Raw genomic sequence first — 17500 nt, forward strand, 5'->3', positions numbered from 1 at the left:
CTGGCTGATGAAATCAGTATAATGGATGACAAACAGGGAATAAAAACTAAATTATAAAGCTCTTGCAGTTGCAGTACCCCTCTTCAAAGACAACTAGTTGAAAGAAATGTTATATTGCTGGGACACTGAGATTTGCTTGGTCATAGGGAACACCAGTGAAATTACCTAGGGTATATTTTAAAAAAAACAAAAAAAAAAGATGGGGGAATGAGTAAGGATTTTTACATAATACAAGGCAAAATAAGCATGTAATTGTCACCATCTAGTGGCTGTTCATATATTGCTCTCAATTGGCAACACAAAACCTGAGCATCAAATCCCACAAAGGCAAGTTCACCAAAAAATGGACAACATAAAATTAAAACCATTTAAGTGCTTTTCTCTAGCCACCAGTCGTCATGGTTGCGTCTAGCCTGCTAGACATCCCCTATCCTGAGCAATCCCCTACTTTCTCCCCTGAGTGCCAACCTACAGTATATTATTGCTGTTCTATTTACCACAGCCCAGGCAATAATAGGGCACTACTTACCACATGATAGAAATGACCCTGCTAGAAAATGGTACATGGGACATGCTGCACTGAGTGAATTCAAGAAAAGGGATACTGCACCTGGATTGCAACTAAAATCCTCTACATGTTTGTTACAGCGATAAAGGGTTGAACATCAAGGCTATGAGTAAGACTTTTTTTAAAATATTCCTGCTTGGTCCGTAACGTGCCGCTCAAAGAACATTCCTTCATACAATTGGTCCAGTTTCACAGTCCTCGAACAATCCTGAGATGAGACTTGAAACTGTAATGTCTAATGGTGCGGAAAGGGCTTAGTGTTCACATACGCGCGCACACACACACACACACACACACACACACAAACACAAACACACCTCTAACTCACTGAACAACTCTGGTTGTGACATCTGATTGCCGATGACGTGTCACAGAGAGAGGGATGAGCAGTGGCAGAGAAGAAGAGTATCTTTTAAATGAGCTTTTGGCTGTCGGCTAAATCTTCATCTCTTGCTTTGCTAGCTTGTCCACTTCATGCAGTCTTCAGGCAGCTTTTTTGCATCTTGCAAACTGCACAGGCATGCTTTGACAGCTATATGGGGATCCTGATGATGACACATACGGTTATTTTTTTTCTGTATGTGCGAGTGGATGGAAGGAGTCCTGTTGCGAGGCAGGTTGTTCATGCTGGTGTACACACTTGTTTCCATGAGCACTTTATTCCCCATATCAGTCACAGTGGGGGTAGAATGAAGGTAGACGGATTGGGACACCGGGTCTCTGCGCTGTAAACTCATAACGAAGCAGGGCGGTCAAAGTGCAATAAGAGAGATTGCTTGTTTGGGGATTCTTCTCACAGAGTGCAATGCTGAAAACAACTGCAGCCAAACAAAGACTTGTAGTGAACTATTGCCGTTATGCAACCTCCCACTGCCAGCAGTCATCTTCAGACACACTAGTGCTTCAACATGTTCTCTTCTCATCAGCATCTGCACCTTCTACCAGTTGTTGTCTCTTTCTAACATGGTTAGTCCATGCTTAGTTTCAAAATGTCCTCTTTTTTTGTTTTGTTTTACTCTGTTCAAATCTAAGAATTTACAGAGGTCCTGAATTTCCCTTCAAAACTCAGACAAAAATAAATTAAGAATGTTTATCTACTGTACATTATCATTCAAAAGGGAATCCCTGCCATGGGTTGCCTGGATGCAGTGCTATATGGGAGGGTTTAATGAGGGGAAGGACAGAAGTGGAGGGGCTTAACGTAATTAACAATGCTGTCCTTTTATTGCTGTGTTTTCTGTGGAGCCCAGAACGGGGACATGGGACATGACGGCCTCAGGGCAAAAGCAGAGCCGCACCCCACTGCTAGATTCACCAAGAGGATGGAGCCCCCACTTTGTTGTTTCTAATGGTGGCATCAGAGCACTCCGCTTCTGAGGAATCACAGTCAGAGTCACCGAACTGCAGAGGGTTCTGAGAGCAAACAGAAAATACAGAAGTATTAGATCTAATGTGGCTTTAAAATGTATGAAAAATAGGGGAAACTTTTTTTTCCTTTGTGAGACAAATGTTTATTTTGCAGTAGAGTGTTCTGTTTTTATTGGTGTTTGTTTGGGTCTGTGAAGTAATGGTAGTGTTTTCCAAATCTCTCTTATACACCAAATAAAACAAACATTGTCATTGCTGATGCATCTAAAATCGACTGACCTCATAGCTGTGTTCATCGGAACACAGTTTTCCCAGCGAGATCTGTGTCTTCACCCGGCGGACGGCACACTCTTTGTCAGAGAGGCCGTCTGACTGGGTGGAGATGTCGATGGGGATGTCCGGTGTGTGTGACAGCAGCTCGTCCAGGTGCTCCTCCTGACTGGCGCTCAGCCTCTCCAGGGGACCGCTGTGCGAGTGGTCGCTGGTGTTTCCCTCCTCCCCGTCAGACACCGACAGGTTCTCTGAGCTGAAGGTGGAGTAGGACTGGAAGCTACTCATACAGCGATGAGGTCTGTGAGGAAGTAGAGGAAGAACTATGAGTCATACTTTGTTTGTTGTGTTTGGAAAAGATCATTTACTTTAGTAAGACCACATGAGTTGCAAGTGTTACAACACATTAAAGGTCAAGTTTGCAAACTAAATGAACCACTTCTTTTCACCTCTGTCTCCGTGGAAACTCCACTTCACTGTCCACCTCTCCCTCTTCCTCCTCAGATGACTCATCACCCCCCTGAAAGAGCAGCAGTCAGAGCTGTAAATCGACGAGAAAGTTTCCTCAAAACAGATACAAATCGCACACCTGCTGCATCGTGCTCACCTTTCTCATTGGCCTAAGGGTGCGGGGCAGAGCGGAGGGCAGGGTGTGTGTGTGCTGAGCTGGATCCAGTTCCTGTGGCTCCGTCTTCTTTGCATTCTCTCCATCTGAGGCTGCATCTTGGTTGGGTACCCCTAAAGAAGACTGGCTGCTTTTAGTGTTGAGCAGGGAGTAGTGTGGTAACTCGGGGTGGCTTAGTGTCGGAGGGGTCTCCTGACAGTGCAGGCAGCCGGGAAAGGGGTGAGCCTGGCAGCAAGGACATAAAGAACCAGCACCAGCACCTGATACAGGATTGGAGCTGGTGGATGAAGTCCGCTGTCGCGTGTCTGCATCCATAGCAGTGGAAATGAGATCAGGGCTGGAGCCAGAAACGCGGCGCTGCATGTGGTCAGTCTGAGGGCTGCGGAGGGCAGCAGCCGGGCCAAAGTACCGCAAGTTGTTGGCACAATTGACAACAGCCTCCTCGCGGCCCTTCAGGGGGAGAAACTGTCCCTCAGCTGGTGGGTGATGATGATGATGGTGGTGATGATGGTGAAAAGGCTGCTCCTGCAAAGACTGGGTGTCTTCTGGTGCCCCAGCAACAGGCTTCAGCACCGCGGGGAACTCGCTGTGGCTGCCTTTGCTGTTGGCACGCCGGTGGCGAGGCTTGCTTCTGTAGCGGCTTTTGCCAGGAGGTGTGGAGACCTTCGGGCTGGCTGACAGTGGTGAGGGAGAGGGGAGAGGATCGACGCTGGGGATGCCTTCAGAGCGGAGCAAGTCTGGCCTGAAAGAAATACATTCAGCAGCATTAATATAATTCATTGATTCAAATTAATTTCTGTTTAATGGTCTTCATTTTAAGTATTGGCATTTTGGAATAACGCTTCCTAATACGCCACATGTAGGCATTATGACACAAGGCTGTAAGCGTACACTAACTGGACCTCCTGTTGGTACAACACCACTCTTGATACGCATGTCTGAGTGATAATCTTTAGTTCATAAAGACAAAGACTTAAGTTTAATTTCATTCAATCACTTTGCATTTATCACAAAGATGTGTTTCATAAAATAAAACACAGTAGTCAGTGTCCAATGTCACTGCTGTAATCATCACTGCAGTGGTGATAACAACACTCCTAATAAAACCTGTTAAGACCTGAGGCAGCTTTTACACAGAGGGACAGTACCTACTTGAAAATGGGAAATCACACATTTTAAAAACTGACAGCGCCATGAGACTGTCAGCATGGGACAACTATTCCAGTCAACACAACATGACAGTGATGTTACACTCCTTACTGGCACACAGTCTGTCTTGTTTCTGAGGGCATGTAGTGGTAACAGAGTAGAGTTAGTCTACACCCAGAATTTCTACTAAAGTTGATAAAGAAGCCGTTAATAGCCAGTGGGGGCACCTCAACCCCTTTCTGTCATTTTCTTTTTCATATTTCTGCTCAGGAAAAATGAACTAAGAAAAAAGTTTCTTGACTTCCACCCGTTTGTGTGTTACATCTTATAATTGCCGGCTGGTTGGCTAATGTTCAGACCTTTTAGTTGATGGCATCCCAGGTTTGTGGGAGATGCTTCCTTTTTTCTTGATGAGCTTCTCAACAGCATTGGACCGGACGATGGGTCGGACCAGGTGACGCTTGTATGTTCCAGGGTATTTCTTCTCCACTGCCTGTTCTCTCCTACAGCAACAGCAGAATTGTTTTTGGTTTTATATGACTGAGAAAAAATCAGTTACGCTAATTTATGCAGAAATAAATTCTGATTTTTCTTCAGAAATTAAAAAAGATATTTTTCCCCTCATTCCTTACACTGAAATAAGCTCAAGATGCTGGGAGGAAAAATCACATCTGACAGATAATCTGATGCTTTTTGACTTCCTTTAAGCTACTTAATATACATGTTTATAAAATCAGTACATAGGACATAAACGCTGACCTCATGGAACAAAATACAACACAGATATTTTGAGGAAGGAAATTGTGACAAGATAAATCAGGCGTAGTGCTGCTAAAATAACTGCCTTTGAAGTATAATCTAAAATGCGAAACAAATCTCGAAATGATGATCAGACATAAATATATTTCCTGCAAAATGTAATTTTACATGATAGCAGTGAGGCAAAGTGATGATGTTTGGAAAGAAATGCGTATTTACATACTTCATAAGTTCTTTCTCTCGGACTTCCAGCTGCAGCATGATGGCGCTGAGCTCCATGTAGAGGTTGTTAGCTCTCTCCAGTTTCCTCTCATAGTGCTCCCGGATGTCCAGAGCATGTCTGAAGGGGGTACAGAAAAAGAAGCCAAATGACAAATAAACTCATAGCTGTCTGACAACAGGAACGTTACTATCGCCTCTACATGACACACACCTGAGTTCATCCCTCCGCCGTCGGATCAGCTCCTCGTCCAGCCTGTGGATGCACGTGCCTTCACTTTTGATCTTCTCAAAATGCTTCTTCACTTCCTCCCTCCACTCTGCCTGTAATATTGAGGATTTTTATTCTTTTATTTAGCTGCCAGTTTCATATCTAAGAAAGTATTCCTAAATTTAAGTTAATATTTGTAAATGTAACTTGGAAAGAGAAGTGTATGTGAACAGGTAAAGCTGGCTTTTATTTTTATGCAACTTTCCAAACCTGAGACTTAAAGTAGGTCTCTTGAGGAGTTCCTAGAACATCAGCAGAGGCGATGTCGAGATGTAGGAGAATCTGCCGAAACGAAGGCCTATTCCTGGGTTTGCCTTGCCTGGTATTAATGGGAATAATTAGGAATGTACGACTAAGACTGAACTCTCTTTGAAAGATATTTAAATTGACACAGTCACTTGTAGTGTTTGCTCCACACTCACCATGTTTGCTTCATGAGGATTTTAAAGCCATCTGGGCAGGTGGAGGGAACAGGAAGGTGAAGGCTGTTGCTGCCAACACCCCAAATGATGGCAGAGGAGTCCACGTCTTTGTAAGGAATTTCTCCTGTGAGCAGTTCCCATAACACAACTCCAAATGACCTGCACCCAAGTCAGACAGGTCTCATGACAACAGTATCATCACCATATGATATGAAGTTAAAATACATGGGTAAAATGTATAATTTATGTTCAGTATATAGTTTAAATGATTAATGAATGTAAAATAAATATGTGCTATGTCAGTACTCACCAGATGTCTACTTTTTCCGACACAGGTTCGTTTCTTATAACCTCCGGGGCCATCCAGGCCACCGTACCCGCAAATGACATCTTTGTACTTTTGTCACTGAGCTCTTTGGAAGTTCCAAAGTCAGAAATTTTCACAGTGTCGTTGTGGGTGACCAAAACACTAAAACACACAAGGAGACATTGCAACTTTTTAGTATCACGGTGAAGGTTTTTTTTAAACAAAAATCTGGGTAGGTTAATGAGGAACAGATTCAGGATAAAGGATATTTTCTGATGATGAAGCATCTATTTTGATATTCTGCTGGTTTTAAAGAGGAGCTCTTCTTTTTTGTGGCACACTCTACCATTTTTACACAAGTGCATCTCTGAATCACCCCATTAGACAAATGAGACTGACCTTTCCAGCACATTCAGCCTGCTATCATTTTGCTGACTAATACAGTGTTTGGCAGTGCTGCTGCAGCATGATGATATTGATTAGCGGGACAGTGAAACAGAAACAAGAGTGCAGAGACAGGAAAGGCAGGATGAGACAGAATACTTTGTCTTACTCCAACTCCCAGACAAACTGCTTTTATTAACTTTAGGGATGGCATTTGAGTTAATGTCCCTCTATCTAGAGCTGAAAGGTTGAATTGTTGCTGCTGCGGGCCAAGACATCTTAAATAAAGTCGCTGAGCTGGTCTATTGAGCTTTACTGATCAGCTTTAAGAGCGTGACCATGGCTTCCATAAGCTGCTGAATAACAATCACACAACAGGAAAGGACAATATTTTCCCATAAGTCAAGAGGAAATAACTTTGTTTTATACAATGCAGCACTTTAAGTATTGTTCAGTTTTATTTCTGCATTTTTCTAAGCACATTTGTAAATACTGCTCCGACTTTAATGATCTGTTGGTAAAACAACAAAGTTTGCAAACGCGGGAGTAAGAATTTGAAAGAAGTGAAGAAAATTTCTGAAACTTTATCTGACAAAACAGTAACTCACTTGGGAGACTTAAGATCTCGGTGGATAATCTTGTGCAGGTGCAGATAGTTCATGCCGCTGGCGATACCTGTAGCCCAGTCCACCAGCAGCCTGGGGGTTACTTTCCTCCCTGCCCTCAGAACTTCATAGAGCTGACCCTGGGCACAGTACTCCATGATGATGCAATAACAAGGTGCTTGAGTGCACACACCCCTGGGATAGATAAAAACACAGGAAATGAGTTTATACACTGTTAACAGTCTACACTTCGCTAAAGCACCACTAACACAAGGTGGCACTCAGGGGACGTGCTTGTAGGCTTACTTGAAGCTGATGATGTTGGGATGCTTGAGTTTTCTCAGGTGTTTAATGTCTGTCTCTTTCTGCTCTCGCACTTTCTTGATAGCAACCTCCTCAGAGCGAAACTTGCCCAAGAAGACAGCTCCCTGTGCACCGCTACCAAGCCACTGCAGCTCTGAAATCTCCTCGAACGGAACCTCCCACATATCTGCAATCACGTACATTACATTTAGACACTGAAACAACTATACTTAGATACTTACTCAATTGTCTGAATTTGCATAGTTTCAGTCCATCTATTCTTTGTGTTTTGACATTTCCTTTGCATTTTCAGTATATTCTTAAGTTTCAACTTCAAAAATAAAAGTAGAATATGCTTGGCATGAGGCTGGAAACAAGTCTGCTTCTCCATTAAGGTAAAAAAATCCGCCTAAAAGCACCTGTACTGCTCAGTAATCTACATGTCAGATTCTGTTTGTGTAGGACCAATGAAAGTTAAAGTATTGAACTGTTTTCTTACAAAGAGAAATTCAATCCTTAGGGGGGACAAAAAGAAACTTACCAACCAAAACAAACTTAAAGTGATTATCTTGTAGCTTAAATCTTATGTTTCATATTGTTACAGAATAAACTGAGAGGTGGAAGTATGCAGCTAGCACTGGAAAAGCACAGTCAGCACTACAACTCTACTTAACTATGCAAAATAGAAACAAACCTTAACTTCCACGTATTAAAAATTTGTAAAGGGAATTGAATGAGTCAAAGGCCGATCTGTCATATGCTGTTTGGAAGCTATAGAGAAGAAGCTATGCTCCTTTGTAGCCCACTGCAGAGAGAACCAACAGAGTCTAGACCCAGTTCTGTCTGACCTCAACTTGCATGCTCTGCAGCCCACATGTCCAGCCTGAACAGGCAGCCCAGCAGCAAGGTGAGTCTACCTTTAACATGACCTCAAAACAAGCCGACAGCTGTGCACACAACAGCAATACACTGAAGCTTAAAAATAATTCAATAACGATTTCTGGGAACAATTAGAGGACATGTTTGTTTCCCAGGAGGCTTAATAAGACAGGTGCATTTCACTTGCAACCCTGAGGATTTACTGTGTTGAACTGATAGCAAGCAGAAAGCTGAAAACCAGAACTAACCTTGTTGTTGTAGCTTGTATTCTGTCGAGTACGTCTTTCCTATAATGTTCCAGACAGGTCGAAGACAGCCAAACAAGCCCTCCAAGAAGCCTCCTGAACCAGGCCCTGCTCTTTGGAAGTGAAGCTTGATGTCATCAGGGTGCGGGTGGCTTGGTCTCCCCTCTCCATTGTGGTCTACAGGACAGTCCCCTTCTCCCATCTGCTCATCCATGCCACTTCCACACCCACCATGCTCACAGGATGCTGGTGACCCAGCTTCCTCCTGATCCTGCTCCTGCAGCTGTAGCACGCTGTTGTCAAAGTGTCCACCTTCACTCCGTGTCGAGTCCACGCTCAAAGCTGTGTTTGCTGGACTGATACCCCCCAACACAGAGTCTTCATCCTGACCAGGTGTCTGCAAGGGAACAGGCAGGTGTGTCGGAGGAGCTAGGTCTGTGATAATCTGAGGAGGTAAATTGGAGAGAGGGGCTTGAGGAGGTTGGGGTTGAGAATTAGGCGAGTTGGATTTCTTCATGGCATCCCCAACTACAGTGAGCTTGAGCTCCTCCTTCAGCTTCCCCACCAACAGACTGGGGCAGGAAGTCCATGACAGCACCTCTGGGGAGCTACCCATGGTGTCGTGCATGTGCACAGGCTGCCCGGTGATGATGAGAGGTACAGGTCCTAACGTACCGGTTTTTCTGAAAGCTGAAAATCACCTGCAGAACAGCAAAGCAAGGACAAAAAGTAGAAAAGGATGTGTTAATTGTAAGTTAAATCCATCTGGAAGATCTACTGTAGTCACCTCTAATAAAACACGTGCTTGATTACAACTGTTGTCATGATGCAACCCTATTACTTCCACAAAGTGAAACACAATCCTCTCACTTCCTCTCATAGATCAGGGATTGAGAGGGATTACATTAATGATTATTATTTTAAGCTATGGAGTACAAACACTGCTGAGTGGAGGATGTCAAAGGGGCTTTAAATCAGTGCATGAGAGACAAAATAACATTAGAGAGTAAATAAAAATAATGCAATTCTGGGAAACTTATGGGAAACATTTGGACTAAACCAATTTCACATACGCGCACACACACATGTAGAACTGAGGTTTTTTTCTATCATCTCTGTCAAGCAGTAACAGTATAGAGGGGATTAAAGGTTGTGCTGTGTATTAGGACTGCTGAGAGCAAGACATCTGGCACACACACAGTTCATTCACCCTGCTTAAACAGCAGTGCCAGCTGTAGACACCGCCCAAGCGGCAGCAAACACACATCTGCAGCTGTAAATATGTAGTTTTTCTCTCTCTCTCTTTTTTTTTTTTTTTTTTTTAATTAAACTTGCAGAATTGATATGAAAAGATCTTTACCATCTTAGTTACACAAAGCGCTTGGGGTCAAGGACGGAATATGAAAATAGTAAATCCTCTATAATAGCACATTTTTATTCTATATTGGGATGCTGATCCATCTGTAGAGATGCTATAACCGCGAGACTTAATCTCACCTAATAAATTTTTCCAATAAATCCAGCAATGACAAATGAAAAGTTCCTACAGCCCACTTATGAATACAAGTAATCATTATATTATTAAGTTTATTTACAAGATTAACACAGCTATTATAACTTGAAACAAAGTCCTACTAAACCTGTTCACCTGTAGTAAAAGGCTACATGAGTGGACTTTGATTAAGCGATAATAATAAACTAAAGTTCCACCTACCAGCTCATCTCTTAATGTTCATGGAAACTGGCTTATCTGGTAACCCAGGAGAAGAAGCGTGATTATGTGATAAAAAAAAAAAATGCATGCAATTAAGCTGAATACTCATAAAAAGCTCACAGGTAGACCTTGAGAAGAGCTTATTTACTGTCTACATACTGAACCTCAACCTACTGTCAAGAAGCAGTCAGTGAAGAGAATTAACAGCAGAGATATAAGTTTATGGCATTTTAATGCCAACATTATTTACAAAACATAACCCCCCCTACAATTCTCTATCTGCATCATAATACATTTTTTTTCTTGTTAAAAGTAACAAGAAGACTGTTTTAGTCTGAAACTGAGCGCTTTCCACCATCAATAGTGGTTTACAGCTTAACTCTGATTTAACTTTAGTTATATAATGCATGTGTGTGAGGTATATTGATGAGTAATGACACAGTGTCTTTTTCCAGCACTGCCTCTAGGAGTTACCAAAATCCAAACTACTCAAATCTTACTCTTGCTGAAACATTCCTTTTCAGCCAGTGTAGCACAACTGAGTTTCATAGAAACAGAAGGTCATTTCGGCAGCTCTTCAAATTTCAGCCGAAGAACACAGAACAGTGAATCGATGACAATGAATTCAATGTGGTCTCCTTGTAAACATGAGGACATAACCTCACCTATCCAATCAATTTTAAGGAGGCAACAGAAAGCAGTTGAGAGTACAGAAAGAGAAAATGTGAACAATTACAAAGTGAAAATCAAAGTCCTTGAAGGAGGAGACAGAGGCAGAACTGGGAGTTGGCTCTGTGTTGTGGAGGTTTCATAATGAAGAGGACACTTTAGTAGTATAATTGAAGAAGAAGAAGAAAAAAAAAAGAAGATACGCCTGTTTTCTGTTGCCCTGTTCAGAGAGCGATAAAATGAGTAAGCAGTTCTTCTTCTTGGCTTTGGTGAAAATACTGTTTACACCTGATAAGTTTGTTTTTGAAGCTATAACATCCTGAGTGGATGCAAACTTAAGAATGTGTTTTCATCACATATTTACTATATTCTACTTTTTTTTTTTTTATACCCAATTGTAAGTTGAAAGTTAGCTAAGAAAAGAAAAAAAGTTCTTGACAGGACTAACTGGAAACATTCATAGCTAAAAACTATACATCCATGGTCCACACAAACGTCCCCTCCATGTTTGTGCAGATGCATGTACTGCGCGTGTATGATCCACTGGGAGTAACCTGAGCGCTGTGAGAGTGTGGCGGCTGCCGGAGTTCATCTATAATGCAGGCCTGTCTCTAAGCAGGCTGCTGAGAGTGCAGGGGAAGGAGAGAATGCTCTCTCAGGTATCCAATAAATCCGTCCCTTCCAAAGCAGACAAACGAGCTGTGCGAGCACAGGCCGACACTGTAATTCCACCTCGCAGACAATTCTCAGAACTGGGTTTCTGACATGTGCCAAAGTGGGGTGGATGTGATCAGCCAGGCGGCAGAAAGCACATCAACACACAACCATACAAAGCTGGAATCACAATTATCTCCACGGAGCACAATCTGACAGAAAATCTGATGCCTTTTGACTTCTTATGTCTGTTTCCTGACACTGAGAACAGGAGAGAAACTTCTTGCTTGCTCCCATCAACCACCAATGGAAAATCTCAATGTGCATAGAGTCCCATTAATAATGTCTGTGCCTGATCAAGAGGGGCTCTGGGTTTAATTTACATAGTCATTTATTTACAGGACTTTCCAAAAGGGATTGCTACGATAACCAAGGACACTCTGGCTGTCCCTCTGAAGTCCAGAAAGAGGATTGTAAAATGTGGATATTTTAACTGAGAGGACACAATGCACATGTTCCGTAAAATGAATGATATGAAGAAAGAAAGCATGCATGAAAAGGAGAGATAGCGAGGGAGAAATTATCAGGGGCTGATCCTTTAATCCTTCTACAGGGCTCTAGAGACATGCTTGTATAAACACAGACCCTATTCAGCCCTCCAGCTCCATTTTTCTTCTTCATATTTAAATGTTTGCCTTCCTGAAGGTGAAGTGATGTCAAGAGTGGATAACACAATATGCTATTGTATACACATGTTTAGTAATAAACAAAGCTATGGAGCAGGTTAAGCAGAGAAAGAGCTTTTGATAATAGTTATTTATTAGTACATTTGTGTGTGTGTGTGTGTGTGTGTGTGTGTGTGTGTGTGTGTGTGTGTGTGTGTGTGTGTGTGTGTGTGTGTGTGTGTGAGTACAGCATCTGGTCTTGCAGGGAGGGATCAGGTTCAGGGAACACGCGCACACACTAACACATACACACATCCACACAGGGTGTGTCTGGCAGGATCCAATAATTCCAATAATCCCACTACTCCCAGCAATTCACAGGGTAAAGCAGTTTGTGAAACTGCAGTAACCATGCTGACATTTACTGAGTAATACAAAAACAGCAGCTGAACCTCCCAGCACATTTTAATGCAGTTGTAGAGACACTTTTAACATCAATGGTCATTCACTTTCATACTCACACACACAAACACAGCAGTGTCATCTGTGTCTTCATCAATCTGCTCCTCATTAAGAGAAGCCCCGCTGGGACCCACAAGGGTACCTCCTTTCAGGTGACAGCTGCGCCTCCAACAAAGAACCAATTTAGCCCCGGACCCACCTCATCATTCACACGTTACCATGTCAACACAGCATCCATCCTGACCTTATGCTAGCAGTCACAGTCAGTCTCTTTCAGTTCTCAGGTTTGGATGGGCCAGAAGCCTGAAGGCCATCACAAAGGGAGACCATAACAGTTTTGCTTAAATAACAACAACAACATGGCCTTTTCAATGTGCTGTTAAAAGCTTTGTATTGTGTTGGACAACAATTTTATCCTGAAAAAGCAGAAAAGTAAAAAATGTCAGCTTTTTGTACAGTCAAGTACAGATGTATGATATTGGATTTTTGTCTGAGAGCCGAAAAGCCAATATTTTACAACTCATTTGTCCGACAACAGAGGTATAGTGAAGATAATATTGTGCATCTCTACTGTCCAGCACTTTTAGATTTCATAGAAGTTACAAACGAATCCGACACATCATACATGCATGCAGCACAGTAAGTGAGCGTTAAATTCATTCATTCATTCTGAAGAGCTTATTTCTGGGGAGAATGATAAATAGTAACGTGCCTGAATGTTTAATGTCCCTTTTCACCTCCTCTCTTGAAAAGAAAAAAAAGAAGGTGAAAAACAGATGGTGAGAAGAGTGCTGGTTTCCAGCGAGCATGTGATAGTCTGTCATTCTGGGTCATAGGTGAAGAACTGAACTCTGATATCTCTACTGGTTTTCCCAGTTAGAGCTGACTATGGACTTTCACAGACCATGTTAATTAATTCTGCAAAAGAGGAATCTGCAAACATAACTCTCACAGATACTTTTGTTATTGTTCAACTAGAGAATATCTGGCAGAATTCATTGTAAACCATGTAATTCTGCTGATAGATCCGGGCTAATATCTAAATCAGCTTTCTTCCTCCACCATACCAGTTCCTTCCAGAGGGAACTGTTGGCCTGCTGTAGGTGAATGAAAGTAATCATCTGCTGGTGCGGAGATAGAAACGTGTGGAGGGTAAAATAAAAAAAAAATTCTGGCACAGCACATCTGCCATCTCATGACTGACATTTCCCTATAATCCTTTCCTCATATTCTGATTCCCCATGGGGACTCACCTGGGCTGACTTAAATACGGTTAGAAAAGAAAGCAGGCCACAAAGTAATTATCCTCACCTGCATACCTGCCAGTTTAGGGCTTGGTGTGCAATGTTGGGCACATAAGAACAAGGTCAAGGCTGCGGCTGAAGTCACAGGGAGAGTGTTAGATGAGATTGTGTGCAATAGTTGTGAAAGCTGGCGTTTGACCGAAAGAAGATTAAAGTAAATGAGTCAGGTGCATGAATGAAATTGCCAGATAGGTATGACCAGTGAACTGTGCATAAAAAAGTCAGTAAAACCAGTTTGTCAGGGAGTTAAGCTGAGTAAGTCCCCATATCCCAGATCTGACTTTGTGATTTAAAGGAATCCACTGAACCATCAGCACTCCGCACAGAAGCATAACTTGCACCTTAAATAGCTTTAGCTGGTACCAGCCAGAAATGGAGAAAATAAATAACTGAGAAAAAAAACAAGTGTGTGCCACAGACACGTCACACACTCTCCCCTCCAGCTTAATTCCTCAACCTCTCAGTGAGGCTACAACCAGCACAGCAACCAGGACAGACAGGCTAAAATCTGCAAGATTTCAACATGTGCCCGTTTTCATCAAGCACACTCTTTGCTCCTAGTGATGACTAATAATATAGCTTAACAAGACTATATTTATAAATCCTCACCAGATTTATACAGATAGTTGATAAATCTAATAAGACAGAAAAGAGCGGTAAGGCCATGGAGATGGTGGAGGAAGAAAAAGCAGATCAGGAAGACAGAGAGGCACGTGCAGGATGGTAAATGAGGATGATGTGGAGGGCAATTTCCTAGCAGGAAGTCAAAAGAATGAAAGCAAAGAAACAGGAAAGAAAAGACAAAACAGATAAAGAAGCTACCACTTTGCAAATACTGTAGCTACTGGCAGCATGATATAGTACCGACCACTGCTCCAATGGGAAAGACTCCCAAAGCGACAACAAAGGACACAAGAGGAGCCGGCTCCATGTGAACTGGGCCTGTCTGCCCTGCACGACCAGGAGACAGCAGCACACACACATTTGACGACAGTGCACACCAGAGCAGCTGCTGCCACAACAATTCCCCTTGTGCTCTTTTAATCGGGATGGCCTGGCTGGCTCGCCAACAAGGGGAGAGAAAGACAAACATGCATATCACAAGAGACTAGCTGTGACTGACACCATTTAATGAATGAAATATTAAAATACTCAAAGCTAAAGAACAAAAGAATAAAATAAAAAAGGAAGTGGGACAAGTGAGTGTATTGGGAGCTAGTGGGTGTAGGACTGCATGTTTTTTTCTTCTGCCCAAAGACAGATCCTGCCATAGTAGAAAGCCAGTAAATCAATACACATTAGGCTCATGCTACCCTCCGCTTATAAAAATACAACACACATGCAGATCTCAGAAGTAAATCTAACCTATCAGCTGAAGTCAGACACTGCAGGATCCAAACCTTTAAAAAAGGAAAATAAAATAAAATGCAAAGTACAAAATTTGATAGATGGATCTCTCCACTGCCCCCCCCCCCCTTCTCTAAAGCCTGACTGCTGGCTATTCATCCTGTGCAGTTACATAAACATGCTTAGCAGAGGACAGAGGTGGGCACACTCTTGAGCTATACTGCTGCCAAGTAAATTAAGAGATGGATGAGGATGAAAAAAAAAAAAAAAAAGGTGGGGGGGGTCAAAGATGATAAGGCAAGCACAGGCAGCAGGCAGACAGAACACAAAGTAGGTTAATTTAGGTTAAACAAGAGACTAGATGAGAAAGCAATGGCATTTGTGTATGTGCACATACAGAACTGCTCTTGGATATACACAAAACACGTGTGTCCCAGAAAAGCCCGTCCTCTCTGACCACTGTGTTTGATTCGTCTGGTTGCATAAATTAAGAGGCAAAAGGTGGGTATGGGGGCATTGTGTTACCTTTACCTACATCCCGACCTGTCCTTCAGAGGGCACAGAGAAGCACTGCATCAAAAAGCAGCAGCAGCGTCACTGCTGAGCTTAAAATAGCTCCTGCACGCACCGACGCACGACCACTCAACACACTCCCGCAGCATTGCTCAACACTGACATCTGATTCACATGCAAACAGCACAAACACATACAATAAGCATTTCTTCTTGCAAATATGTGACGTACATAAAAAAATTAACTGCTAATCATTGGAAATAAGCTACAATCAAAAACGGGAGGAGAAGTGCCTCCACTCAGATGAATGACAAAGACACAGAATATTACTCACAGCGGACAGAGCTCAGATTCATTGTCGTCTCTCAGCTCTGAGGCAAGGAAAGAGGAAAGCCGGTGAGAATGGTTGAAGTGATGGTCGGGATGCGAGAAAACAAAACGGCAAGGAAATCAGTGAGAAGGAGACAGACATTCCTCTAACTCCCACAGCACCTGAGCTGTGAGTGGGTGGGAGGCATGTATCGTCACCAGGTCGGTGAAGACCCACTCGCGTCACACTTTTCATGAATGGAGGTGTCTGACGCAGCAAGGACGTGGCTCAAAGAGTAGATGAGGAGGAGGGAGGATAGGGTCTTCAGGGGTGGAGCTTTCCGAGCAGACTTGGAGGGGGAGGAGCACAGAGATGAAGAGGAAAGCAAAGGAGGAGAGATGGAGGAGGGGGGGATGCACTTCAAAGCAGCACCAGCTGGGAACAGCAGGTTAGGCTGTGGTGGCGTCTCTGTAAGTAGGACAGACTGTTTCTGCACAAGAGAAAATCCTTTTGTACCAAATCAGTTCTGTCCATGCCAAGTGTGACACATGACTGTGGGCTGAAAACTGCATGAGATTTTTGCATTTCAATGCAACATTAGTCTTTCAACGACTGCCTACAAAACAACTTGCTTTATAGTCATGTGCGCTGGCACAACAATACACATCCTCTGTAGCACAAATGTCAAATGAAGCAGCAACACTTTCTCATCATTTTCAGGATTTTAACAGCAAGGTGGATAAAGAAAAAAAACAATTAAAAAAATCCTAAAAACACATAATCTATAAAATCCTAATAAAATCATAAATTAAATGAAAATGAATAAATTAAAGTTCCTCTGGTCTGGACTAGTCTTCAGATCTAGAAGCTTCTGGTTTATGTTGTCTGAACATATCATAGATGCATTCTGGATCTAAACCATTCTGGCATTTGTAAACCATCATTAGGATTTTTAAATCTATTCTGTGACTGACTGGAAGTCAGTAGAAAGATTTTTAAATGGGTGTGATGTGTCCAGATCTCTTTGGAAGTCTAGCAGCAGTGTTCTGGGTGAGCTGCAGATGTTAAATGCTCTTTTAGGAAATATTGTTCCAAAACCATTACAGTGATCTAGTCTACCAGAGATGAATGCATGGATGAGTTTCTGGTCTTTCTGGGAGACTAAACTTAAACAAAAAAAAAGGAGAAGCTTTTTTAGTGATGCTGCTGATGAAATTCAGATCTGAGTCTATCAATACTCCATGGTTGCAAACTTGGTCAGTGATTTTGATAGTCTGAGTCTTTAGGTGTTTATCAAAGCCAATGTTTATCAGTATTCCACATATAAGATTGAATGACTTACATATGGTAAAATAGTCAACAGATAATCTTCTATAAAAGTACTTTTTCCTACTCAAATCTCAAATCTAACTACCTGACAGCAGTCGATAGTAAGTACGTTCAATGTAGTTCTACTTTAAAGACTGAAAGACAACAATAAAAAATCCT

General features: G+C 42.4%; 1 protein-coding gene across 2 annotated transcripts; it reads right to left on the reverse strand.

Annotated features, from left to right (window-relative positions):
• Nucleotides 1-1856: 1856 nt before the first annotated feature.
• Nucleotides 1857-9002, reverse strand: map3k13 (mitogen-activated protein kinase kinase kinase 13; the record flags this gene model as incomplete). Of its 2 annotated transcripts, none has more annotated exons than XM_079254799.1 (13): nucleotides 1857-1981; nucleotides 2216-2507; nucleotides 2656-2723; nucleotides 2814-3573; nucleotides 4340-4483; nucleotides 4963-5079; nucleotides 5173-5282; nucleotides 5440-5548; nucleotides 5652-5810; nucleotides 5962-6120; nucleotides 6951-7142; nucleotides 7254-7437; nucleotides 8378-9002. In XM_079254799.1, the coding sequence occupies 13 exons, from the start codon at nucleotides 9000-9002 to the stop codon at nucleotides 1880-1882; spliced, it is 3021 nt and encodes a 1006-aa protein (XP_079110925.1). In that variant the 3' UTR covers nucleotides 1857-1879. The 2 variants fall into 2 exon arrangements, with proteins under 2 accessions (XP_079110925.1, XP_079110924.1); XM_079254798.1 differs by having other exon boundaries at nucleotides 2656-2726.
• Between the last annotated feature and the right edge of the window lie 8498 nt (nucleotides 9003-17500).

The sequence above is a fragment of the Telmatherina bonti genome (genome assembly GCF_933228915.1).
Source record: "Telmatherina bonti genome assembly, chromosome: 15".
In the NCBI taxonomy this organism is placed as follows: Eukaryota; Metazoa; Chordata; class Actinopteri; order Atheriniformes; family Telmatherinidae; genus Telmatherina; species Telmatherina bonti.